The sequence below is a fragment of the Castor canadensis genome, chromosome 2 (assembly GCF_047511655.1).
Source record: "Castor canadensis chromosome 2, mCasCan1.hap1v2, whole genome shotgun sequence".
Taxonomy (NCBI): Eukaryota; Metazoa; Chordata; class Mammalia; order Rodentia; family Castoridae; genus Castor; species Castor canadensis.
The window spans coordinates 81,630,605-81,657,448 of NC_133387.1; the positions used below are offsets into that span (position 1 = coordinate 81,630,605).

Below are 26,844 nucleotides of genomic sequence, written 5' to 3' on the forward strand. Positions count from 1 at the left end.
GTTATTTTAAGAGCCTGCAGATAATCTTGACCTTGGTTTCTTACAGACCTTTGGGGAGAATCCCAGATCTTAGCTTCTTAAGATTCAGCTATAAAGAGTAAAGGATTTTGACTTTCACCACTCTTCAGAAAAAGACTCAATTCCTTTTCTGAATATTTTTTTTAGAAAACAATTTTGATCATGAGTAATGATCCTTGTAAGAAGAGTTTTATAGTGTTATAAAACTGAAAAATTGTAAATAATATAAACATATCCTGATATATTATTATACATTTGAATATTCTGTCATTAAATTATTTTTTAAATACTATCTAGCAATATGTGAAACTTAATAATAAGCAAATAAAGCAGATTATAAAATAGGATATATAAAAAAATGACTAATTTTTTGGTAAGAGCATTCATGGTCTTAGAAACCAATGAATAACTGGTTATCTCTGACACATGGAATGTTTGTTTTGTCTTTCTCTAAATTTGCATTTTTTTCCTCTGAATAGGAAATTTTTTCCTTTACTAGGTTTTATAAGCAAGAGTGTATTATGTAGCACATACAACATCACAGAAAATAGCAGATTATTTGGTTTGGGTTTTTAAATCATATATTAAGAACCTACATGTACTTTTTATAGGTACTAATCGCTGCTCCAAAGTATTTCTCCTGGTTCCCTTAACTTAACCACTAATTCCATTGTTGGATAAACCAGTATTATGTGGTGAGGGAGTTAAGTATAGGGAAGGAATTTCGGCCTACCTCAACCTCTCCCAGTTGGGAGTCCCTATATGATAAGGGAAGATGTTTCTTACCTGTAAATATAAAGCAGAAAAACAAAACTAAGAGGTACTGAACTCAGGAATTCTGTTAATAGGAGGACCTGGTTTGGGTTTTTTTGTTTGTTTATTTATTCACATGTATATACATTGTTTGGGTCATTTCTCCACCCTGTACCCCTCCCCAGCCCTTCCCCCTTTCCCCTCCTCAATTTCAGGGGAGGGCCTGGTTAAATGCAAGTCTATCACACTGTGGGATAGGATCCATAAATACCTTACAACCTATTTGTTTACAAAATTTTCTGGCCTCAGTGAGCAGGGTTCTGCAGAACTGGTATATCAGAAGCATAAAAGAGTAGTGATGTTTCCAGAGTGTTTGAGAAGTATCCTGAACTCCAGGGATCCCATGGTAGAGTCCCCAGGTGGCAAGGGACTGTCAATCTGAGATTAGCCTTTTGTTGAGAGGCAGGAGTCAAGCCTGGCAACTTAACTCATCTCCTTCTGACTGTACACATGTGTGCTTTTCTCCAGGTCAACCTCACTGAACTGAAAACCTTTCCCAACCCCCCCAATGCAGTTACCAATGTCACTGCAGCTGTGATGGTCCTTCTGGCTCCCCGGGGCAGAGTGCCAAAAGACCGAAGTTGGAAAGCAGCTAAAGTCTTCATGGGAAAGGTATCAGCTAGCCTAGCAAGATGAAAATCCCAACAGCTGCCATACTGTTCTCACTAATGCTTGGTAGCAAAAGATGCTTGAGTCAAAAGAAAGTATCTCCAAAGCTCTTCAATGTATTCTGCTACCTTTCTCTAGGCTCACAGCGTTTGCAAGCCAAGTTGAAGGTTAGCTCAGGGTTATGGCATACCTAAGTCAACGCCAGCAGCAGGTGGAAGGTTGCTAATTATTTGCAAAATTATGAAAGCAGTTAAGTGTAGGAGGGAGAAAATTACATGGATTTCTTAGACTGGAAAAATGTCGCTAATGTACAGGAAGGTGAAGCAAAGGGGCTTTTCGGTATGTATTTTGCTTTTTTCTTTCCTGCCTTTCTTTTCTTCAAAATGTGAATACCTCCTGTGTTGGGACTGAATATTTTACCCTGGGATAGAAGAGGTTTTAAAAGTGTCCATTGCTAATTCTAACTTCATACTCTAAAGACTGAAAAAGTCACACAGTAGGATAAGTGCAGCTTGCCAATTGTGCCTTTGTAATGTGAGTCCTAAAAGCTGATTTTAACTTTTGATCTTGGAATTTTCTCTGCAGCCAAAATGGGTTCATTGCAATAAGTCTTTTTGCTTTACAGGTTGATGATTTTTTGCAAGCATTAATTAACTATGACAAAGAGCACATTCCAGCGAACTGTCTAAAGGTGGTGAATGAACAGTATTTGAAAGACCCAGAGTTCAATCCCAGCCTAATTCGGACCAAATCTTTTGCAGCAGCTGGTCTCTGTGCCTGGGTCATCAACATTATTAAATTCTATGAGGTATCAGTCTTTTTCTGATGGCTTACAGCTGCTATCTGCAAAGGGCCATAAACAGCAATTTCTAGGTCAGCAAAAAATGTAAAATACTTTGATATTTAGCTTTCTGAAGAAGAATGTGTAGTTCTAAGCATGAGACATGTTAACAGAATTCTAAAAGGAATACTTGAAGTTTTAGAGACTTTTATAAGGGTGGGATAATTAGCTACATAGATCAAAGAGCATTAATTGATTTAGTTAGATGAAAATTTATTTACATACATAAATATAAATATATTTACATTGAAAGGTTTGATTTGTGTTGACTTGAAAAATCTACAAATCTGAATTCATACTGAACTAAATGAATCCCTGCCTGCTCACAAAGCAAAAGTTCATGCTATCTTTATTGTAGGCACAGTGAGAGGAGAAAATAACCATTTTTTGCTTTAGTATTTTAATGACATTAATTGTTGCCTGAAGATGTTTGCTAATCTAAAATTTGTACTTAGGGGCGATATAGATGACCATTTCATATATCATTTATTTTTCACTTACCAACTACTCTCCAGGTCCTTCTCAGAGTACTAAATATGAAAAGGAAACTTTGTAATCCAGGACTCTGAAGAACTGTCCCATGTTTGTCTTGGAGAGTTGTATATCATATCCAAATGCAGAATTACACAGAAAAAGCCAGTAGTCAGTCTTTCTCCAAATGATTTTCAGAAAAATCAGGCTATTCCTTTTATCCTTTGGGGACCACAAGGGTAGGGCTTTTTGATCTCTCTCTCTGGTGGAAGTCTTCATAGAGCGAGCATGAGACATATTGCAGTGGAGGTGTGGCCTCGCTCCATCCTAAAATGCCTGAGCACTGGGTTCCATTTGTTCCAGAGGTGGAAAGATGAGTGTAGAACTAGACCATTGTTTTGTTGTGTTATTTTTCTATAAAATAAGAAATAAAATGTAATTTCCCTTCTGTCTCTCTGCCAGGAATAAAAAATGATCTAGCCAAATAGCACAGGCTTAAAGTAGTGAGGAACTTAGAAAAGGAAGTTCATATTGTGTGAGGACGTCTCCCCCTTTCCGTGTTCAGAAAATTTCTCCATACTTAACTTTCTGCCTCAAGGGAAAGTTCTCATTTCACTTTTGTTACATAGTCCATGCACATTGCAATTTCTGGTGATAGCAAGATTAGCTCCACATTTTCTGACAAACTGATTTTAGTATCTTTGTGATGTTTGACCTATATAACATTACATGTGAGTACTTGTAGCTCTACTGTCCAGAATAAATAATAAGTAACAAGTGGAGGTACAGAGAGTGTGTGGAAGACTGTGTCTGCTCCTCCATACTTTAGATCAAAGAGCGATGCCAAGGAAACACAGTAATTGCTCTGTGGATTAGATATTTTTATGTGTAAAGCTCCCTGTTTATGTGGAATTAGGTGATTACTGTCATCCTTGCATCTGTATTGCTTTCTGAATTGAATACCATGTGGATTTTCAGGTCTACTGTGATGTGGAGCCAAAACGCCAGGCATTAGCCCAAACAAACTTAGAGCTGGCTGCAGCTACTGAAAAGCTGGAGGCCATCAGGAAGAAGCTTGTGGTGAGTGCAAACTCTATATTAAAGAGCTTCCCAAGAGATGGGCCTCACTTCCACCTTAGGATCCCACCTTGAGACAAGGCCACATCAGTGCCCTACCTAACAGAAAGAAGAAAGAAAGTCAATCTTCCATGAGTACATTCACTTACATACTAATTCTGAAGATGTTTCTTTTGAGGGGGGTGGGGAGAGCAGTACTAGGGTTTGAACTCAGGGCCTTGCACTTGCTAGGCAGGCACTCTACCACTTGAGCCACTCCTCCAGCCCTTTTTGCTCTGGTTCTTTTTAAGATAGGGTCTCACTCTTTGCCTGGGCTGGCCTGGACCACCACCCTCCTACTTATGCTTCCTGCAGCAGTTGGAATGACAGGCACATGCCACCACTCACAGCTTTTTCTGTTGAGATGAGGTCTCATGAATTTTTGCCCAGACTGGCCTCAGACTGCAATTTTCCTGATCTCTACCTCATGAGTAGCTAGGATTACAGGCTGAAGATTTTTCTTATCTGCTATATGCCAGTTCCTGGCTTATGCACTTAATAAACTTTCATAGTTTGGTAGCAGAAAGAGGAAGATAGCCCACCATGATTAAAATCAAGGCTACTGGAGCCAGACTTACTATTCTACCTCCTGGCTACCGGTGTACTGTTTCACCCACACAAGTTGGTTAACCTCTCTGAGCCTCTGTTTTCTCATCTGTAAAATAGGTATAGGTTGAACATTACAAATTTAAAAAATCTGAAATCTAAAATGCTTCAAAATCCAAACCTTTTTGGATGCTAACATAATACCCAAAAAGGTTTGGATTTTGGAGCACTTTGGATTTCAGATTTTTGGATTTGGAGTGCATAACCAGAAAAGTCAATACAAATATATAAAAATCTGAAAAACTCCAAAATCTGAAACACTTCTGTTCCCAAGCATTTTGGATAAAGGACTCTCAACCTGTGTGGTATAACATCGACTTCTTAGGTAGAATTGTAGATGGTTATGTGAGTATCTCATATTAGTTCATATTAAGAATTTACCATGGTGTCAGGTACATAGTAAGTGCTTGTAGAATATTAGCTATGATTATTATCATTGTTACTAATTTTACAAATATATAAATCAGTCATTCTGGTTGATATGTTCATATGTGATTATATGCACCAAAAAGGTATCAAGCTGGAGAAATTAGAGTTTCTCAGTGAAGGTGTACTTGACATGGGTTTTGAACATTGCTTAGAAGTCCCCAGGTTGACTAGGACAGGAAAGCTATTCCTGGCAGAGATAAAGGGAAGGAGGAAGAAGCAGTTGGGAGTCTTGAAGAATCGCAATAGGCCAGAACACTAAGAGGAAGGTTTGGGAGAAGGCTAGGAATGGCGGGGAGAAATGCAAGACCCCCTTAAAAAGGTGAGCAAAGGCCCTCTTTGCCTTTCATGCTATCTGACTAGTGCAAAGATATCTGACTTGGAAAGATTTTAATAGGTTAATGACATGGTCGAATAGCTTCTCAGCAAGCAAATGGATGCTGGAGACAGACATCTAGAGTCAGAAAGACAAGTTCAAAAACAACTGCTCAGGGCTTCACTGGAGCAGGAGCAGTCATGGCAGAAGGCCAAGAGAGATTCCTGGCTGGCTGATGGACAGAGAGAATAAGCCAAAATAGAATGCAGATGGGGAGAGTGAGGAGGCTGGCAAGGTGGCACGGAGAAGTGTGGTCAGACTGGTGAGGCTTCCTAACCCTGGTGACTTACAGAAATTCTCAGAGCTTCTGCTTCTGTTCTGTCAGGATATGATGGTAACCACTGTCTCTTGAGGTGGACATGTGTGATTTTTGGCTCCTTGCCATCCAGTTTTCTGCCTTTGAACAGAACCAGCCTGCTTATCTTTTGGGGATTCTCTCTCCTTATTGGATGTACTCAGTGGGGTTTGTAGCAGGGGTGTGAGCCCTTCCCCCTTCTAGCTAAGGACTAAATATTTGATCCAGGCTTTGCCAATTTGATCACCCATCTCTTGAATCTGAATGATGAGCCAAAGGAATAAAAAGAATTGGTCAGTTCTGTACAGTGCCCAGTGGAGGTGTTCCAGCAGTTCTTGATCCCATGACCCTCTGGAGCTCCTCACATGATTCTCTGCTTTTTGTTCCCTCCGGAGAGTTCTACAGTCTCCTTCCAGTACATGCCCCTCAGCTTAAATTACCTAGTGAGGTTTCTGTCATCCACACTGTGAATCCTGACATACTGAGATTCCCTTCAGTGTGCAGCATACAGTAGGCACTTCATAAATCCTAGTTTCTATTCTTTTACTGTAGAAAACCCATGTGTTGTGGTTTAGCAGGCAGGACAGGAGTTTGAGAAAGAAGCATGGCTCAGGAAAATAGATGGGAATGGCTGATGTGAGGATTGTGTGTGAAGAGAGACTTCCAGTGGGAGTGAGTAGTAAAAGCAGGGGATGGCAAGGGTAAATCTCAGGCCACTGCAGTCTAGAATCTGGATCCAGAATAGCTGTGTAGCCACATGGGACCTCTTAACAAAATAAGGATTGAATTAAGCCTACTTGTCAATTTGGCAAAAAGGGAGGGGGCCCTTTCTAAAAGACAGCCCCTCCAAGTTATCAAAACACAGGAGGGAGATCCATTTTGCAAAGCAGAGCGCAAGGCATTGACTCCTTAAACACACCAGGAAGGGATAAAATTGTGCTCTTGGTTACTGTTCATTAATTATAAGGCATTTTTATAACAACCATTTCAGTAAGGTGATCAATAATCCAAAAAAGTTTCACTTTATGACATGGACAATTTTAGTATCTCTCATAGTAACTCATTCTCCATTTTCCTTTGAGGCTACTTCCTCCATTAGTCCTTCCTGACTAGCACTTCCTACCCAGGCGATGTGATCAAACATCCTCCTCTTTCTGTCCAATCACCATATTCCTACTAGCATGAGACTTTCTGTTCAATAACACCTGAGGACTAGTGGAAGAAAGACAAGTCAACAACAGCAACAGCTGACCCAAGTTTAGGATAAACATGCTAACCTTATAAAAATAATCATTCATTGGTCAAAACTCTTACCATCAACTTGATGAAAACTTCAAAAAATTGTGTCATCTATTGTTAATGACTTCATATAACCATAAGCATCTTAATGTTCATAGGAAAATTGGTGGAGATGCTGAAGGCAACCATAAAGTTAACTGTGAACTATGAATTTAAGACTCTCTGTGTTTGCAGACCTAGTAATGTTTTGGACATAGCCTGCAGATAATTGAAAATTGTTCACACCAATTGTTTTCATTTCATTCCATGCATTATATAAGCAGAAGGTCACACATCAATAAGCCTTGGAACTAAGTTTTCAAACACAGACAAAAGGAGAACCAAGTAATAGTTGAAATAACTTTATAAAGAATGAGTCTTCTTGGAACCTTACCAAGGACCAGTGTCCAGAGAGCAGTTATTAGTGTGGCAGGATTCTATCTGCAGTGACCTCCACAGTTCACTTCCATCCTAAGGCCACGTGGCCGATCATGCTAAGTATGAAGTACCTTTGCCTAGTGTTAGTCTGCTGGCACATGGTAAAATAAAACTTTGAGCCCTAGTGAAATTATAATTTTTATTAGCTTTCATTTTTCTCCAACCTCTCATTTCTTCACCCTCCTCGGCTTTCCTTTCTTCTATTCCATGACTCCTGTTGCCTTCTTGCCTAGGACAGCAGCTTGTATACTGTCATGGAAATTTGTTCAGAACAGCATGTTAGTCTCTGTGTATTGTTCTTTTGAATCTCTGTGTCTAGCTGTAGATTAAAGGTGGTCTCATAGTAAAGTTTGAGTGGAAAACTATAATGTTTCTTAAAATCAGGATCAAGAATGGCCATGAAGAAAATCCAAATCCAGTCTATTGGGGTAGTGTTTCTCAAAGTGAGCTTCCTAGACCAGCAGTAGCATCAGTGATGACTAGTTGCTGGTTAGAAATACACTCTCAGACCCAAACTCAGATCTACTGAGTCAGATCCTCTAATGATGGAGCCCAGCAATGTGAGTCTAATCAGCTTTGCAAATGGTTCTGAGCTATACTCAAGTTGGAGTGCCACTAGCTTTATTTTATTATTATTATTTTTGGAGGTACCAGAGCTTGAACTCAAGGCCTCATACTTGCTAGTCAGGTGCTCTACCAATTGAGCCATCCCCCTAACCATTTTTTGCTCCAGCAGTTTTTTAGGTAATGTCTCAGGTTTTTGCCTAGGGCCAGTCTCTGTCTGCAGTCCTTCTACCTATGGCCTCCCAAATAGCTGAGACCAGAGGCACCCAGCTTCTTTGTTGAGATGGTGGTCTCACTAACTTTTTGCCTGGGCTGGCCTCGAACCATAGTCCCCTCAATTTCTGCCTCCCAAGTATCTGATATCGTAGGAATGAAACACTATGCCCAACTGAAAACCACTAGTTTAGGTACCTGGAGGACTGAGTTCTTCTTTCCTCACGCCATTTACTTCTGGAACTTGAGAGCTAGAGTCTGGCAAGAACTGAAGATTTTATCCTCCTTAAAAGCTAACAAGGTAGTTCACACACTTCCACTGGAAACCAAAGATTTTATTACTCCCAGCACAGCAAACAGAATGAGCCTTATGGTTGTACCAGTTCCTTTCCTTGCCTCCCAAATCCTGTGAGAGTGGTGTTCTTAACTAATTTTATAACCATTCTTGAGGAAGGGTTAACAGTCCTTTGCTTTTAACATATAAATGTGCAAAATCCATTCCTTGCTCAGAGGTCATGCAAAAATGGCTGGCTTGATGGGGTCTGTGGCCATAGTTTGATGACCTTTGCTCTCTACTAACACCGAAGAAAATTTGGGAAATGATGCTTTCTTACCTGCCAGTTCTCCTTGTTCTTCTGCTTCTGGCTTAGACTGTATTTCTCCAGGAAGATTCCCTTAATGACTTTACCAGTACATTTGTTATGTCACATACCCTATTCATAACAGCTCCTATATGCAAACCATCATTCTACACCAATCATAAACTCCTTGAAGTCTTTGAATTTGTCATGTCTGGTACTTGGCATGTGGGAGATACTAAATTAGTCAATGAACAAACCACCACCAACCACATCTTACATTTTAACTAAAACATTCATTTGTTCTGGTTAAGGGACTCATCATTCTATCCACAGTCAGCAGGCATTTTTAAACACGGCACTGAGAACTGGTTTAAAGAGACGAATAAGGCTCAGGCCTTGCTCTGGAAAATCTTACAGTGAATTTAATAAATGCTATTGATCTTGATAGATGCTATCAAGAGAGATGCTACTGGCTGTGGGCTGGAGCAGGAAAAAGGAGTGGTCAGTTCTGCATATGAGGATGCATATGCAGAAGGGCTTGGTGGAGCAGTTTCTTTTCGAATGGAGTGTACAGGGTTTGCCTGCATGATGGAGAAAGAGCATCCAATAAAGGGCAGTGGCAGGTGACCATGTGTTCTGTGGACAGTGAGTAGCTCAGTATGGCCAAACAGCAGAGTATGAATGTCAGTGTGCCAGGCTTACTTTTGGTGAAAAGGAGGGTAGGGATGTGATCATAACAGGAACTTGCCAGGGACTGGTTAAGTGTTTGTTCTGTCAACCAGAAGATACCTCACTTTCTAATATTGAGGATTTCTTTTAATGCCAAGAAGATAAAGTCAAAGATAGTGGATGCTAGCTGTAGCTTCATTTAGCCAGGTTATAGGTAAAGTTTAGGGCAAGTGTATATTCTCTGGGCCCTAGTCCTCTCCATGAAGGTCCCCACTATCAGTCATGGAGAGCCACTGAAGATAACTCAGGGCTGAGGGACAGGTTGAAGAATCTGGAAGCAGTATGAAAGGGAAGCAATGTGAGAAGACATCAGACTTAGGGTCAGAAACCAGAGATTTTATTACTTCCAGGATAACAAGCAGAATGAAGTTCGTATTTGTATCGCTTTTTCCCCTATCTCACAGGTTAAGGAGGGACCTTGGATTATATACAGTTTACAAGGCGGTCAGAGAAAAGAGACAACTAAAACCACAAACAAGAGGAATTGTTGGAATATGAGAGAAGAACTAAGAGAGAAAGAGGTTACAGGGCCTAGGGAAGATGGGAATGTTAAAAGGAGAGGAACAATCACTTGGAATAAATAATAGCAAAGAGCATGGGAACCATAAGGTATCCAAGCACAGGCTCTGAAGCCTCACAACATGTGTTAACTTACAAACCAGTACTTTCCAGCCATGTGGCTTTAGGTAACTTACTATCCTTCTTTGGCTCTAGTCTCTCCTCTGCAAAATTGGGAAGTATTTCGTGAACCCCCTAAACCAGTCAAATGTGTTAACAAAAGTGAAGTGCTTAGAATAGTACCTGGCCTGTGCTGGAGAATCAGCAATTATTAGTTGTTAAGTTATTGTCATTAAGGGATCTAAGCAGATTATCTCTTATCTATTTGGGATTTTATATTTTTTAGGATTTTGTAGTACTTATATGCATATAAGAAGATATCTTGGGGATAGACCCAAGTGAAAGCACAAAGTCCATTTAAGTTTCAGATATATTGTCTGAAGGTCATTTTATGCAGTGTTTTAATTTGCCTGCACTGTGATTGCCACTCATCATGTGGGGGTTACGTGTGGAGTCTTTTATTTGTGGAGTCATCTTGACAGTCAAAAAGTTTGAATTTGGGGGCATTTCAGATTTTCAGATTAGAGATGCTCACCCCAATAACTTTTTACAGTGATTTTCCTATTGAGGGAATAAAAATAGCTTACCAGATTTATTGGTGATTTCTTGCCACATCTCTTTCAGCAAAGTGGTAGAAGAGAACAAAAACAAGTGACAGAAATGAGGTCAACTTAATATTGATTGGAGAGAATGGGTGATGAAAAAAAGAAAAACAACAAAACACGGAGACATTTCTTTAGAGAAAAATTGCTCAAAAATAAGGAAAAAGAGAAATACAAGCAAGTATTAAGACAGCTTCCCCCCCCCAGAAAAAAAAGATTCTGGAAACTAATCTTACTTATTTTAGAATAAAATCATGTTGATGATATATTTGCCTTGAGCTATTTTATGCAGTCCATATACATTTTGTACATTTATTTTCAGAGTTAAAGGTAGCCATGAATCAAACCACTAAACACACAACAGACCTAGTCAGTATAAGCTCAACTCAGCAACTCATCCTCCTATGAAAGAAAACAGCAGACTCTCACCCTTCACCATGCTCAGGATGCTGGTTATTATTTCCAGTCAACTTTCCTAATGCCAGTAAGAGTTTCTTGCCCAGGGTCAACTTTTACCCCATCTGTCACTAAGTTGACTAGCTAAGTGCAGGGAGGGGCCAAATATTATTTGTATTCCACGCAGAGTAAACTGCAGTGATACTTCTACACCAAGCCAGCTCTTAGCTGTGCTTGACAAACGCTCTGTACCCTGTGTTCTGTACATTAGTACACAGTTAATTCCACAGCAGCCATACGAGGTACACATTGATAGGAATTGTTACAATTTACAAATAAGAAAATATGCAGCTCATAGGAAGTGAATCACAGGCCCAGAGCCCATGGCCTTAAAGACAGACAGACTAGGATCAGGTTGTTGTAAACCAAATGCTGAAAACTCTAAACTGTGCATGAGCCATGTGTGACCTGGCTGGGCAGCCAGAAGTGCTTCCCCTCTCTCTCCATTGTTGGGATTGCTTAAGAATCTATTGTAGTAAACATGTTCCATGAAATCTGTCCAAGAGTCAGAAGGTTTGGGTTCTAGGCCTTGCTTTGCCACATACTAGTAAGTAGGACTGCCGCAAATCCCTCAACTGACATTTGTCCAGGTGTCCTCACTTACAAAAAGAAAACAGAAGTACTTCCTGTGCTTGAGGGACTCAAACAAGACAACATAACCCACAAAGTGTATTACATATCTAAAGCATGTGAGTGTTACTTTCCTGGTTCTTAATTCCAAGGACATTCTCTTCAATAATAAAATTCCATACTTTTTTTCAAATTTCCCTCTTTAATAAGAAACATACTAGTAAAAAAGAATTTTTTAATTATTTTCAAAATAGTCTACATTAATAAAAGTAGCTGATTTTCATTAGAAACTGATGTGGTTTATTATGTATGTCTAATCATTTTATCTGTTAGTGATCAGTACTGAACCTTGAGCTTAAAATGATAGCTTTTATACCTATTTACACCTATTTATTCTATTCAATAATTCTAAGGAAATTAAATTCAGTATTAAAACAAACATTTAAGTGGCAGAAAAAGGACAGGCTCTCCAGCTCAGACAAAAAAGTTAGTGAGACCCTGTCTCAAAGAGCAAGCCAAATGTGGAAATGCATATTCCCAACTATGCAGGAAGCATGGGTAGGAGGATAACCATCAGAGGCTAGATGGACAAATAGTGTGAGACTCTATTTGAAAATTAGCTATAGTAAAGAGGGCTTGGGTTATGGCTCAAGTGGTAGAAGTTTGCTTTGTAAACATGAGGCTCTGAATTCAAAACCCCCAGTACTGTCAAAAAATTCATGTTGTATATCACAGAGTCATAGAATGTAGCCCAGGAACCTTTAAGGTTAAAAACATTCTCATCGTCATACTAAGTTATTGTCTTCCCCTGTCATTCTCTAACAAAAATACAGTAGAATTTTTCAGTGGCCATGTGACATGATGGCTCAACAGGTTGAACATGGGAACAGGTAGAAGAACCTCATGCTCTTCTGTGAAGACATTAAGGAGATATGCAAAACTTACACAATGCCATTCTTCTCCTCTCTTATAAAATTAATTTATGTGAATGTATGAGTTTATTATTTTGAAATAAATCAATATCTAGTTTTAATTTCCAGTTCTATCAATATGGGTAGATATTATCTGCATAAACCAAAGAGGATTCTGTGACCAAATGTTTGGAGAACTGCTGTCTTATTCTGCCCTAGATATTATCACATAATATCTATTAACACCAAAGTTAATCCTCACAAAACCCTCTCAATTAGGTAACATTGTCAATCCCATCTTTCAGGTAGCAAAACTGAGGCACAACTCAACTTGACTCAGCTGGTAGTGGAGTCCAAACAGTAACCCAGCCAGGTGTCAAATACCAGAATGTACATGTACCATCAGTATTTTATAAAGCTATGATTGCTTTTACTAACCCAAAGCAGATCTGCAATATTTTTATTTTGACCTTATTTGTACCAGGTGGCATATAATACCTCCAGTTCTTATACATTTGTCCTTAGTTTGCCTATTAATTTTAAATCTGACACATCTCTATATATACATGCATTTATGTATTGCTATAGCAATATAACTAATGAAGTAACTATGCTATTGACAAATGCAGGCAGTCTCTAAATTAGATATAGGTTCTGTTCTGCCAGTTGTTTATTAAAGTTTCATAGACCTCTAAATATACTCACAAAAGCAGTGTTATAAATCTTAGGGTTCTCAGAACTTGTAAGTAGCAAGATGCTGAAGCAAGGAGTCTGCCAAGTATTTTTTTTTTTTTTTGACAAATCCTTTCAAATACTTTAAGCCAAAAGGGAGACCACATGACTAATGGAAGAAAGTGGAACTATCAGTCTAAATGAAGCCCCTCAGAATTTACACATCCTCCCAATGTTCAATAAGACAGTGAATGACCTCCAATTCTCTTTCCCTAATTCCCAAAAGAGAAAATTTCATGGGCAAATTGTGTCAGAGTGCTGAGGTCTGAAGGGACTCGACATTGACACCCCTCTTTGTTGCCTCAAGTATGAGCCAAATGAGAAGAGAGTCAGTAGGTGGAGAACCATAAGATGACCCTGTCATTAATAAGCTGGTAATGGAGGCTTATGGACACTTAGGCACAAGAGCTGAGGGGACAGTGCGCCCATGGTGTGTTGAGTCTTAGGGATACAACCACTCAGGCAGTCCCTCTGTGCACTTCAGGGAAGAAGAAAGGCAAGAAGACTACTGGTGAGCGACTAGACAGCCTGAGGTGTCCTTGATGGATTCACTGCTGCTATATTCTCTTCCTCCTTCCTCCTTGAAATATATACGGTCAAAGAGCAAAGGAGAAAAAGGGGTTTGTTTCATTTAAGGTAACGATGTCTATAATATTTCTGTTTTAGCTAAAAATGACTCTAAAGTTAATTTCAACTCCTATTCAGGATCTGGATCAAAATCTGAGCAGACTCAAAGCTTCACTTGAAAAAGCCATAGCTGAGAAAGTCCGTTGTCAAGAAGAGGTGAACCAAACCAACAAAACCATTGAGCTAGCCAACAGACTTGTCAAGGAACTTGAGGTAAGCTAATGTTTTCTTCTGAAATCCTCACTAACGTGTTCAGAACAGCTTCTTTGGGTTCTATAATCATTGTTAATAATAACTAAACATAGAATCAATAATAAAAAGGTTATTTAATCATCACTCATACTGTGGATCAAAGTTACAGAAAGGAGGATGTATCCACTCATGTATTTTTTTTAATATATAGGCAATACTCAGTGTGACAGCAGCATAGTGTTCAAAAGCAGAGGGAGGACATATATTTTGTCAGAATTTTATTATTTTTTATTTACTTAAAGACAACAGAGTATACCAGCTGTAGTAGGTTATCTACTTACTTTTTTTCCCCTCCTTTCGTCCCTGTCTTTTTTGGTATGTAGCTAAATCTATTAAAAAACAAAGTAAAACCTGTTTGCCTTAAGATAGGTTGTAGAACTCAGGACATCTAGGTAACAATAGTATTGAACAGTTGTCAATAAGGCTATTGTTATCAAGTATAAATTATATACCTGCACGATTAGATGAAAAGAATACAAGCTAAAAAGTGTATAACCATACTATGAAAATGCATTTAGCAGGAGTTGGTAGAAACCTTGATGTACAGTAGTTTAGATCATCGTCAGTGTTAAATCAGGTGATTAATAGTGAGACGCCCAATCTCTCTTACCCATCTGCTTCTCCACACTTGGCACGTGGGCATTTACCCTCATCCTTGTAGCTTCATGATCCAAAATGGTTGCCACACCTTCAGCTATCTCAAGAGAGTACGGGAGCACTCTGCATCAGCTAGGTTTTCCTCCTTTTGTAAGAAAAATGGAAGCTTCCTTAGAGACCTCTTTGGCAGACTCCCACTTAAATGTCTCTAACCAGAACTAGATTGGCCACTCAAAAAAAAAAAAAGGCTACACAAGTGGAAAATAGGATTATGATTGGCTCAGCCAATCATGGTCCATCTCATAGGACTGGACACATTGCGTTTGTATTCAAAATCAGAGTTCTGCTAGTAAGAAAGGATAGGGACATAAGTGTTAGGACATGAGGCTGGACAATAGCCTGATCTCTTATAAATATAGCCTGGTTTTTGTTGTTGTTTTTATATAATTTGAACTTACTACAAAGTTAAACCAACTGATCTTCTGAAATGTATAGTTTGTGATGTGTAAACTCATACCTCATCCTGTGCATTCCATCTTAACAGCTGCAAGTCTGTTCTTCTAATTTTTCTGGTCAAAAGCTTTTGAATTGCCCTTGGCTCATTGCTTTCTTTCTTACAACCCACATACAGTTCATCAGCATTTTCTGATGGCTCTGCCTTGAAATTCCCCTCACACTCTCAGCCCTTCTTGCTCATTTACCTCTCGTACTGGTCATCACACCACCAGCATCCTCCCTCATACTCAGTACCTCTCTAGCCCACCATTACTTCTGGAGGCCATTCCTCTCATTGCAACTGGGTAATAGTTTAAAAACTAAGTCCATCTATCTTACCACTTTGCTCAATCCCCAATAGCTAATAGTCTTGCTCAAAGTACAGTCCAAAGGCTTTATGTGATCATATGTGATCTGGCCCCTGGATGCCTCTCTGTCCTCACCTCTGCCACTTTGCCTATTGCTGCATCACCTCTGGCCTTCTTACTCCTTCTCATACAGCCCATTGCTCTCCTACTTGTGGCCTCTGCTTACCCTTTCCCAAATAGCAGGTCATTGGCTCCCTCATTTATTCAGTTCCCTTATCACACAGGATTCTCTGACCTCCCAAGATATGAAAGCACTCAACCCAAGTACACTCAACTTGCTCTTTTTACACACACACACACACACACACACACACACTTGCTCTATGACTAAACTTCTCAAGAACAGAAACTTCATCTGTTTTGTGAACCACTTGATCCCAAACATAGAAATTAGTCCCCTGTCACATCACAAATATATTTGTTGAATGAAAAATAGATGAATTTTTGGAGCCTCTTGTGATAAAAAAAAATTGTGGAGCCATTTGAAAACTCATTCTCTTTAGGTCGGTTGAGATATTTCACCACTGCTAGTATTTTCAAGTATGCCTACTTAACTTGATAAAGGTTTAAGTAGTTTTGAAGTGCTTACCACTCGTGAGCACCTGAGAAAAACAGCAAAAGAGTCACATAATTAGACTGTTCCCAATGTAGTGACAGAATATCTGAAAGTTTTTCAAGGCAGAAGCAGGCTTTACCCTGTTATTCTAACACAGCAATATTCCCAAGGGTTTAACTCACTCATACATATTTAGACAATGAAACAGGGGGAAAGCCTGTGTGTTGTTAACTAGGAAAAAAATATATTTTGAAGGATTAATTGAAGATGTCAGATCTTTTCTTTTGAGGATAAATTCTTTCTGACTAGAACAGGAGACAGTTAACTTCTGAAAAGCATCAAGACTGATGATTTTGTCTATATAGCATTGACCTGGAAGCTCAACCATTCAGACTAATAAATCAGGCAATTTATATTTAATCATTAACTAACTCCTGAGCTGAACAGCTGTTCAAAATTAGAAATGGGTCACCCCGGCCAGGATGACATTACAGGCAATCTATAATGCATTAGAATAAAATTATAGTGATTTTTAACTGTCTAGAAATTTATTAGAGGACATGTTCCAACTCTTAAACCCTTGTTAGCCAGTGTCAGTAATGATTTATGTCGCATAGGTGGTATAGTGAAATTATTGACGATTTCAATAGCCAATAAGTCTATGTTTAGTAAATCTTCAAATTTCAAAGCTGTTTTGGAGAATGAGGTGGGTGAACTTTATTGTTTATCATTTACAAACCAAAGACAACAAAGATGGAGGGTAGGCAAATGGGAAGATTCCTTTTGAAAATGAATGGATATAGTGTCTTTGGCTCGGGAAGGAGAGTAACAAAATTTAAACTGAGGACTAGGGAACTAGAGTTCCTCAGTGTTTAACTATGTAGCTAACTTGGGATGAGCCTTATCAAGGAAAGCAAGGAGATGTCTTAAAACAGCTTTGACAATCATTTCACAGGCTAATGTCTTGGCCTCAGTGTACTGGATATTGTGATGCCTTACAAGCAGCTGGCATTGTAATCTTTTCTAACATGGATCATTTTTGCTTTCCATGGCCTTTCTTCCTCCATGAAGAAAGCAAAACTGCTGCTACTGCTTCTTTCTTTATACTATCAAAGTGCCAATTTTTCAGGTCTTATTAATTTGCATGTTCTTAGACTATTGCATTAATTTTTAGCATGCCTTGAAATAAATTGAATTAGTGAAGCACCCTGCAGTTCAGTCAATCCATCCATGTTTATTGCAGTTTTATTCAAATCCAATATTAAGGGCTCCACACACTTAACCTGTAAATCAGATTTTAAATGATCATGCCACTAGATATAAGGACTTCCACAGCATTCTTTGGATGTATTGTCTTCAAGGCTACTGAAGTCATGATTTCATCTTTTTACATAGGTCATAGCTTATCTAGTGATTTAGTGATTATATTAGAAAAATAGCCTGAGTTTATTCACTATGAGCATGACTTTTTAATTAACAGAATTCGGGATAGATGACTATTTAGGCTTAATGTTTTAATTAATTAACATGAATGATGTTTGTCAATTTCCTTTGTTTGTAATCAGCCCAAAGCCAGTATGTTAAGGGGAAGAGGAGTTGGTCTAGGACAGTGTAGTACCATTGCCAAAAAGTCAGGAGAATGGAGAACAGCCAGACTGGTTAAAAAATCCGAACAGCCAGGTATGGTGGCACACAGCTGAATCCCAGCACTGAGGATGCTAAGACAGTTAGAGACCAGCATGGACTATAAAGCAAGTCTATTTCTCTTTCTTTCATACCCTGTCCCCACCCCCCCCACTCCCACACACATGTGTATGTGTATGCAAAATAAATCCTAACATCACTCACTCTAGGTTACAGCTCTTGGCCGTCTGTTCCCAGATGGACAGGGAAGCAACTGGTATGCCTCCAGTCGATTGAAGAGTTCGGACATCCAATGAAAAGGAGATGTTACTCCATTCAAGAGAGTGGGGGAAGTACTTGGTGATGACAGGTTTCAAACATAGGAAAGATTACAGCAGCCAGACCAACCAGTTATATTTGTCTTCCTTCTAGAGATGGTGCAAAGGCCATCATAGCCTTAAACTGTGTAGTAAGGTAATTGCATTAAGCGTTTGTTGAGCTGATGCTCACCCTGCAATTTCATGTGAGTAATTTTATCATTCAGTCAGAGAAGATTCGCTGGGGTCTGTCTATTAAGTCCTTTGAAACTCAAGAGAAGACACTGTGTGGAGACGTTCTCCTTACAGCAGCATTTGTGTCTTACATTGGGCCTTTCACAAAACAGTATCGCCAGGAACTGCTGGACTGCAAGTGGGTTCCATTTCTTCAACAGAAGGTAAATTCAATTCCCCACCTTGTCAATGTGTCAATATGAATTTCAGCATCATACTGAAATTCCAATAGTAAAAACCATATATATCCCAGGCACCTTTGTATCTCTGCAACAACTGACTAGAAATTCCGTTGTGAAGAAGTTTCTAGTGCATTGTGCTTGTTTTTCTTATTTTTATGATGATTTTCACAGGGAGGTAAAAATTGCATTGAGTTGTGGTTAGAAGGTATATTTCACAAAAATAATAAATTAATTTGGATTATTATGTTACTGAATAACATGAAATTTTGTCTTCCTACTAAAATGATGAGTTATTGTTGAGGGTTTTCCAAAACTACTGTCAGATTAAAAGTACAGCATTTTTATAGAGACATAAAAAAAGTTTATCCTAAATTGGAAAACTCAAATCCATACGCAAAGTGAAATCAGATGTACAATATTTGAAACTATCTAATTTAAGCTCCTCCTCTAACAATTGAGAGAACAGGTTCACAGGAAGTTTAAATGACCCCAGGCATATGGAATAGGAAATCAGACCACCTACTTCTAGACCCTGGATTTTTTTGGGTTTTGGTGGCACTGTCATCATGATTGGTGTCATCATGATTGCCATTTCTGGTGTATATTTAGTGATACTCTAACACTGTCTGTATAATAATGTTCCACGTTTGGTAATTATGTCTAATTTTCACAATAGTTGTTTTCATGACAAGCATACACCAATGGAATGTTTGTAAAATAAATAAAATTCAATGCTTTAGGGAAAGTACTCTGTAATTAATCGTTTCATGGAAAAATCATATATAACTAAATTATTCAAAATATCTTCAGTTTCAAACCTTATTTTTATATTGAAGATTTCTTAAAAGACATTATCTCTGTGTTATTCCCTAAAAGTTCATGGTTAATTATATTTATTGTCAAGTGTTTGATTAAGTTTTTAAAAAATTTTTTAATCATATTATTATTGTACTGGGGATGCACTGTGACATTTACCAAAGTGCTTACAATATATCTCAGTTAATTCACCCCCTCCATCATTCTCCTTTATAATCCCTGTCCCCACTCTTACAAAAGTTTCAACAGATCTCACTTGTCCTCTTTCATATGCGTGTGTAATGTTTCCACTGTATTCACCCTTTGATTCCCCTTCCTTATATCCTTTTCCCTTCCAGTGGTACCAACCCCGGACACCCCCTGATTTACATTCTGGTCCTCTGTTTTTGAAAAAAACAAAGACATTTTTTGTTTGTTAAAGATATCTATACAGGGAGTTTCATTATGACATTTCCGTGTATATAGGTATTGTATCCCAAATTATAAACTTTTCCAGATGCTCTTCAAGATGCCTCTATTCCATTCAGAAGCACAAATAATAAATAAAACAAATTGGTAGGGACTGTGCATTTAGAACAGTGGTAGAACTCTTGCCCAGCATGAATAAGGCTCTAGTTTTAGTCATAAGCACTGAGAAAAAAATCAATACATTGATAATATAATTTCAGTTAGTAGAATGCTAGGTAGTAGTAAGATGAAGAGAAATTTGATGAAAGGATGTCAGTTTGATTAAGTATTTTTAAGTGTAAAAATGTAAAGTATTATGTAAGAGAATAAGGTATTCTGCTAATTTTGCCCAATCCTTACTACACTGTGTCAAGTGTGTCAGTTGTATATTTCTTCTCTTTCCTTTTTTTCCCTTCTCAGTTTCATCTTTTCTAAGCTTGAGTCTTAGTTTATCCAAATCACCCTTGTGACCTACTTTACATTGTCAGTGGTCCTCTGTACTCAGTGTTTAGGAAAGTATTCTCATTCTCTCCAAAATTATTGGGAAAATTCGCTTCCAACGTCACAACTCTTGAACTTCATGTCACATTGTCATCTTGTTATACATACTCACTTTGGGGCATGTATTGAAAGTATGAACTTAGGCTACCAGTCATCTTGCACTTGAGAAGGAATTTCCCTTTTCAAGCTTAGTTTTAAAAATTGGTCTTTAATTGCTAGCATGACAGCATGTGGCCTATGTGTTTCCAGAAAGCTTCAAGTCAATTGATTTGTATCATCCCATTCCAAAAATGGGATTTCATGAAGATGTAATTTTGTTTTGATGAGATCTTTAACACAAAAATAATAAAATTTATTGACTTATCCACATTGCCAAAACATTCTAAACATGTGACCAAAGCAAAATGGTAATCTTTGAATGATATATGTTACACGTATGTTAATTTTAACCGTGGGCCTCTGTTTTACTGTGGCCCTCACTTCTCCCCAGGAAACCTCCTGTCAGTTGAGTCATCATAGTGCTCTTTCCCTTCTCTTCAGCACATAACCACTGTGCAAAGTGAAACAGACCCTAAAACATGGACAGCCTACTCTCCCACTCATGTCTGGCATAGCTAACTGAAGGAAGAAAATTACTCCAAAATGTATAAATGATATCCCCAGGAAGAGATTTTTCTGTCCCTAAGACACTGGAAGAAAGTGCTACATAAAACATAACAAATGCTTGTCCTCGTGGAATCAGGTTTCCCATTTCTGAGCCGTTTACCCCTCCTACTTCTAGATTCAGCTGTAGTAAAGTGGGAAGGCAAACACATTTCTCTGAACATGCACCAGGGTAGCAATAGGAGTTGAAATTGCTTATCAATGCTAACTTTTAAATTAATTTTCCCTCTTTCTGTCCCCTAAGAAGCAATTTCTATTGCTTTTCCTCAATATACAAGGCATTTTCTAGAGCACTCCTTGTCTGTAGGTAACTATTTCTGATGTGACGTTGCCTTATCAATTTGATGTGGGTATCCTACAGATTCTACTGGTTTGTAAACAAACCAGTTAGCAAGTGATTATGATTTATAAATCTATAAACTAAGTATGTTGTTTATTGATAACCTGTTTCATATTTAAAGTAAACTTGGAGACAACCCTTTTAAAAACCCTTAAGCACTTACTATCTTTAACATGTTCTCAGAAATGCATATATTCTAAATAATATACAATATTATTTAGCAATAAGCCAGAGGAAAAGGAGGTCATGGAACATATGTTTTAGGCTGGGTAGGACTCTGAATCTCTGAGTGTAGTCAAAAGTTCATGGATAAAATACAGTAGCATTCATCCCAAAATTAAACATAGAATTACCATGTAATCCAACATTTCCACTTTTGATTATATACTCCAAGGAAGGAAAAGTAGAGATTCAAACAGATATTCATACACTCCAGTTCATGGAAACATTAGTCACAATAGCCAAAAAAGTAGAACCAATCCAAGTATCCATGGACAGATGAGTGGATTTTTTTTAATGTGGTCTATACATGCAATTGAATATTCTTCAGCTTGAAAAACAAAAGAAACTCTGATTCATGCTACAACATCAATAAACCTTATAGACATTATGCTAAGTGAAATAAGTCAGAAGAGGACAAATACTGTATGATTCCACTTACATGAGTTACTTAGAGTAATAGCATTCACAAAGTCAGTGGTATGGTAGTTGCTAGAGACTGGGGAAGGAAGGATTATTATTTAATAGATATAGAGTTTCAATTTGGGAAGGTAAAAACATTGTGGAAATGGAAAGAGGTAATGGTTATATAACACTATAAATATATTTGATGTCATTGTATTTTTAAAATGGTTAAATGTCAAATTTTGTTATATATAATTTGTCACAATAAAAAAAAAATCTATGGTAGGGTAAAGGCCTAGGTTCTCTAAGGCTATTTGTAAGAGTAAGTCTTATGCTATACAGACAGTCATGGTCAAAGACTGGTTGTAGAATTTCAGATTTTATATTATTACAGTCTGGAACAACACTGAATATATTAATATAAGAAAGATAGCTAAAATTATTTTCCTAAAACTTTAAGTCTCAAAATAGTCAGAATATTTATGATATTCTTTAGTGTGGGTTAGCTCATTTATATTAGGATGAGCTTTATTTCCCCAACTAGGTTAAGCTGTCCAGAAATAGAAGACAGGGAGGGAGGCTGGTGTTGTCCCTGACCCCCAGCATTCTACTCTGCATAGAGTAGGTACTCAAGCAGTTCAACCTACTGAATATGGGGAGAAGATGTTCAGGTGCCCCTTCTGTGAGTCCTTTCAGCTTCAGAAGTCAAATGTGTCCAAAGCCTCCAATTGTTTCAATCTGTTTGTATTAAGTAGAAGGCAGGGAAATAAAACCAGGTTATCCCTTGCTAATAGGAAGATTCTTATTCTAAAAGAAGCCAAATTGTTTGTGTCCTAAAGGAAACTATATATTAGATCAGACACTAAGACTTGTTCATATCACTAGAATATAGGTGGGTTTTGTTTTGTTTTATGGTTTTGGGGATCATACCCAAGGCCTGGCACATGCTAGGTAGGCACTCACTCTATCACTATGCTCTACTGTCAGCCCTGATTTATTTTTTAAATAGCTTTGTAGTCAGAGCCAGTGGAGTATTGTGATACTTTTCCTGTCTTAATGTGGGGGATCCTTTCAGTGGAAGCTCTGCGGCCAACCAAGAAGCAGATGCCTGTTGCTGCTGGAGCCTCCCTCCCTACAACAGGTAGGGCTCCTGTGACACTTAGGGAACCGTGTTTCCATGTAAGCCCCTTCCAACCATGGGGCCAGCTCTTTATTCATTTTTCTGTCTCCAGATAGTGTTTCCCCAGGCATTCAATAAATGTTTGAAGATTACTGATCAAAGAAGTGGTCCACAATCTTGTGTATTTTTTGTAAAGTCCATCCATTTTTTAAAAGAATAATCCTTGTCCCTTCTCTTCTTTCTCTTCTGTCCCTCCCCATTCTACTCTTCCTTCCTTCCTTCCATTTTTTTCTTTCCTTTTTCTCCCTCCTTCCACTCACTATCTGTCTATCTAAAAGGAGAAAACTCACTTTTAGTGCAGTCAAGACACAGTAATTCCCTTTGAGAGTAGAGATCACCTTCTAAGTTCTTTGGCACCTCTAGGAAGATGGAGTTCCAGCATACTGCACACATTTCATTAACCCATCCAAAAAAAAAGTCATGTCTATAGTGTTGGCCTATAGAAACACATGCCATGCCTGAGTGAGATACTGCATTTAGGCATTGGTTAGGTGAGGTGATAGCTCCATGGAAAATACAGGCCTAGTACCCTGCCATTGTTCCTAGTGTCTAAATCCTTCTCTCCTTGTTAAAATAGCTACAGGTGCAATATGTAGGACAAATTCTCTTTCAGTTAAAGCCAAGTAGATGGAGTTAATAAACCAGATGTTGAATCCCACAGTTGAAAGGATTCTAAATACTGGGTCTATCAGGTCAAATTGTATTTAATGATGAGTTGCATTTGGCTTCTGAGAATCTGCAGAGAATTGGCATGTGTTCACTTGGAGTCACATGGTCTTGGGTTTGGTCTCTTGTTTTCTTGTCTACCTTGCCAACTCTTCCTCCTCAGCTATGCTGCCAGCTTATTGCGTTCAACTTTGGTTTCAAAGGTTTCCATCCCAATAACGCAAGGCCTGGATGTGATTGCCATGTTGACGGATGATGCTACAGTCGCTGCCTGGAATAATGAAGGGCTACCCAGTGACAGAATGTCAACTGAAAATGCCACCATCCTGACACACTGTGAGCGCTGGCCCCTGATGATTGATCCTCAGCAACAGGGAATTAAGTGGATCAAGAATAAGTATGGAACTGACCTGAAAGTCACACATTTAGGCCAGAAAGGGTATGTGAATTCTGAAGGGATTGGCATTGTGTTTAGCTGTTACAAAGCGGGTCCAATTTTTACAGTCTTGGTATTTGTAGAACTCTTTACCACTTTGAACTGTTATAATGTGGTTTATTTGCCTGCTCACATTTCATATAAAGGCATTTATATTAGGCAACATCCAGTGACTTGAAGAAAAAAAAAATGAGATTGAAGGTTACACTATAAGATTTCAAGTGGAAATATGTTACATTCTTTTTTAGAGTGGTATATAGTAACGTACGAATTGCCAACTGCACCTACAAGTTTAATGCACACGGTTATATTCCTAAATATATTCTTTGGCTGTAGTAGGATCTTAACATAGCTACAAATCCCAACATATATCACTTTTGAGAACTGAGTCTGCTCTGAGACTTTCTGTCACTTGATCCTCCTGATTGTACTGTCTGATAAGTAGAAATCTGTCATGTTCTTAGCTAGTATTCATTTAATGTTGAATAAATTATTTTGGACCTACTGATATTTGACTTGACACCTTCCGAATTCTCACATATAAAGAGGAACAAGGAATTTTTATAGCTGTTCATATTTTTAAAAAAAGTCCTTGCTTATATGAATACTTAGAAAAAATTAATTTTGGATGGCAGAGATTCTTTTTGGAGAGAAGGAAAGAAATAAAATGCTAATTCACCATTTTATACATCTGACCTTAAAGATTTAAAAGCTAAAAACTTGATAAAACCATAAACCATTTAATATGAATTTTTTATTTAAAAAGGACCCACTAGGACTAGGGGTGTGGCCTCAAGATGTAGAGCATGGGCCTAGCAAGTAACCTGCTGAAGTCAATCTCTAGTACTACAAATAATAATAATAAAATTTAAAAGACCCACTATCCAGGCATGGTAGTACACACCTCTAATCCCAGCACTCCACAGTTGAGGTAGCAGGATCCTGCATTTGAGGCCAGCGTGGACTGCATAGTAAGACCCTGTCTCAAAAAACCAAATGAAAAAAAAAAAGAATAAATTTATGGTATTGAGTCACTTACACTCATTTCAACCATTGATCATTATCAAAAGCAACTAATTAGCAGTTGTAAAATATGACTAAATTTTTTCTCAAAATCTCTAATTTCTGTGAATCTAGTTAAAGAAGAATACTACTTTATAAAATAGTTTTCTCTAAGCTTGTTCCATTTAAAATACCTACATTAAGTAAAATTTAATAAAATAGATAAACCTGAATGTTTTTCCTATGCTTATTTCCATTTTGTTATTTCTCTTGGATTTGCAGGTTTCTGAGTGCCATTGAAACTGCTGTGGCCTTTGGTGATGTCATCTTAATTGAAAACCTTGAGGAAACAGTAGATCCAGTCCTTGATCCACTGCTTGGCAGGAACACAATTAAAAAAGGAAAGTAAGTATTCTGGAATTTTTAAGACTTATTTTGTGCTAAATGAATTTGATCACCAGATCTGGATCTCGCTGTCATGGTGATGGTCTATGGTCCCCACTGAGCTCTTCTTGGTGACATTTCAGAGTTTCCACTTCATGACCCCTGCACTCTGAGACAAAACCAACCTCAACATGAGCCAGACTTTCAGGATATTTATTTGGTGGCTTTAGATTTGTTTTACCCAGTTCCTACTTATAAACTAAAAACTACATTGTCCCTGATCTGAGAACGGTTGTCACCTATGTCACTATTATGCCAACTTCAGTAATTTGCAAAACACTTGAGTATGTTTGCCTTATCTGCATGTCACTTGTGTGCTTAATATTTACTTAATATTTTTCTTTCAGTAGACTCTAAGTTGTCACTAATTTATTTAATCATCAGTATCCACAAAATCATGGGTTCACTTGTGCCAGCTCTATATTTTTCTAATGTATTTAAAATCTAAATAACCATTCAAGAGAGAGTTCACCACTGGATCCCTGAACTCATCCCCCACACAAGCAGTGGTAGGTCAGCAATAGGAAACCCACCCTGTTTCCCCCACAGTGAGTTAGTTACACATGACTGTCAAAATGCTGCATTCCCACCAGACACTACGCCTTCCAGAACATTCTCCCAGGGGCTTTGAAGCCATTTCCAGGGAGTCTTGGGTCAGATGTAGGGTTATGTCTCTAATCAAGCCTGGGTGACCCAGGGGAAACTGTGGCACTCCAAAGGCTCCTTGGGCCTCTTCAGTCACATCGACAGTCACTGAACTTACTGCATTTGATTTGCTACTCTTTCCTCCACCTTTTTGTTTTGTCTTGTTTTTCTTCACAGAGGTATAATTTTTAAACTTCCTCAAACTCATTCTTCCTTAACACCCACTCTCTGCCTCTAAGGTAATCTGTCTCTTTTCATCACTAGATTATTCCTGTCAACTTTCAGTGGAAATGGCTTATTTAAAGGTGACTAGCTTTTTAGTCTCTACCAATGAGAATGGTATTTATTATATGACTCCCAAGTAAATCCATTTAAAGTGACTGACAGCTTATAATTGTTTAATAAACCAAAATTTACCCAGACATGCATTTAGAATGATCTAATAAGCTTCTTGACAAACCACAACTCTTAACATAAATATAATTGTAGCTGTGTCTGATGTGTTAAAAATACAGTGTAAAATCTTGAATGTCACATAAGTGAAATCCTTGTTATTAAGGCACTGA

The 26,844-nt window shown here is 38.2% G+C and overlaps 1 protein-coding gene across 1 annotated transcript in view; it reads left to right on the forward strand.

The window, feature by feature from the left end:
* Nucleotides 1-26,844, forward strand: part of Dnah11 (dynein axonemal heavy chain 11) — a 302,556-nt gene that overhangs the window by 212,893 nt on the left and 62,819 nt on the right. The window contains 7 exon segments of the mRNA XM_074065140.1: nucleotides 1,300-1,443; nucleotides 2,066-2,248; nucleotides 3,731-3,832; nucleotides 13,969-14,103; nucleotides 18,326-18,496; nucleotides 23,955-24,190; nucleotides 25,472-25,594. Of these exon segments, the coding sequence (XP_073921241.1) occupies nucleotides 1,300-1,443; nucleotides 2,066-2,248; nucleotides 3,731-3,832; nucleotides 13,969-14,103; nucleotides 18,326-18,496; nucleotides 23,955-24,190; nucleotides 25,472-25,594 (1,094 nt within the window).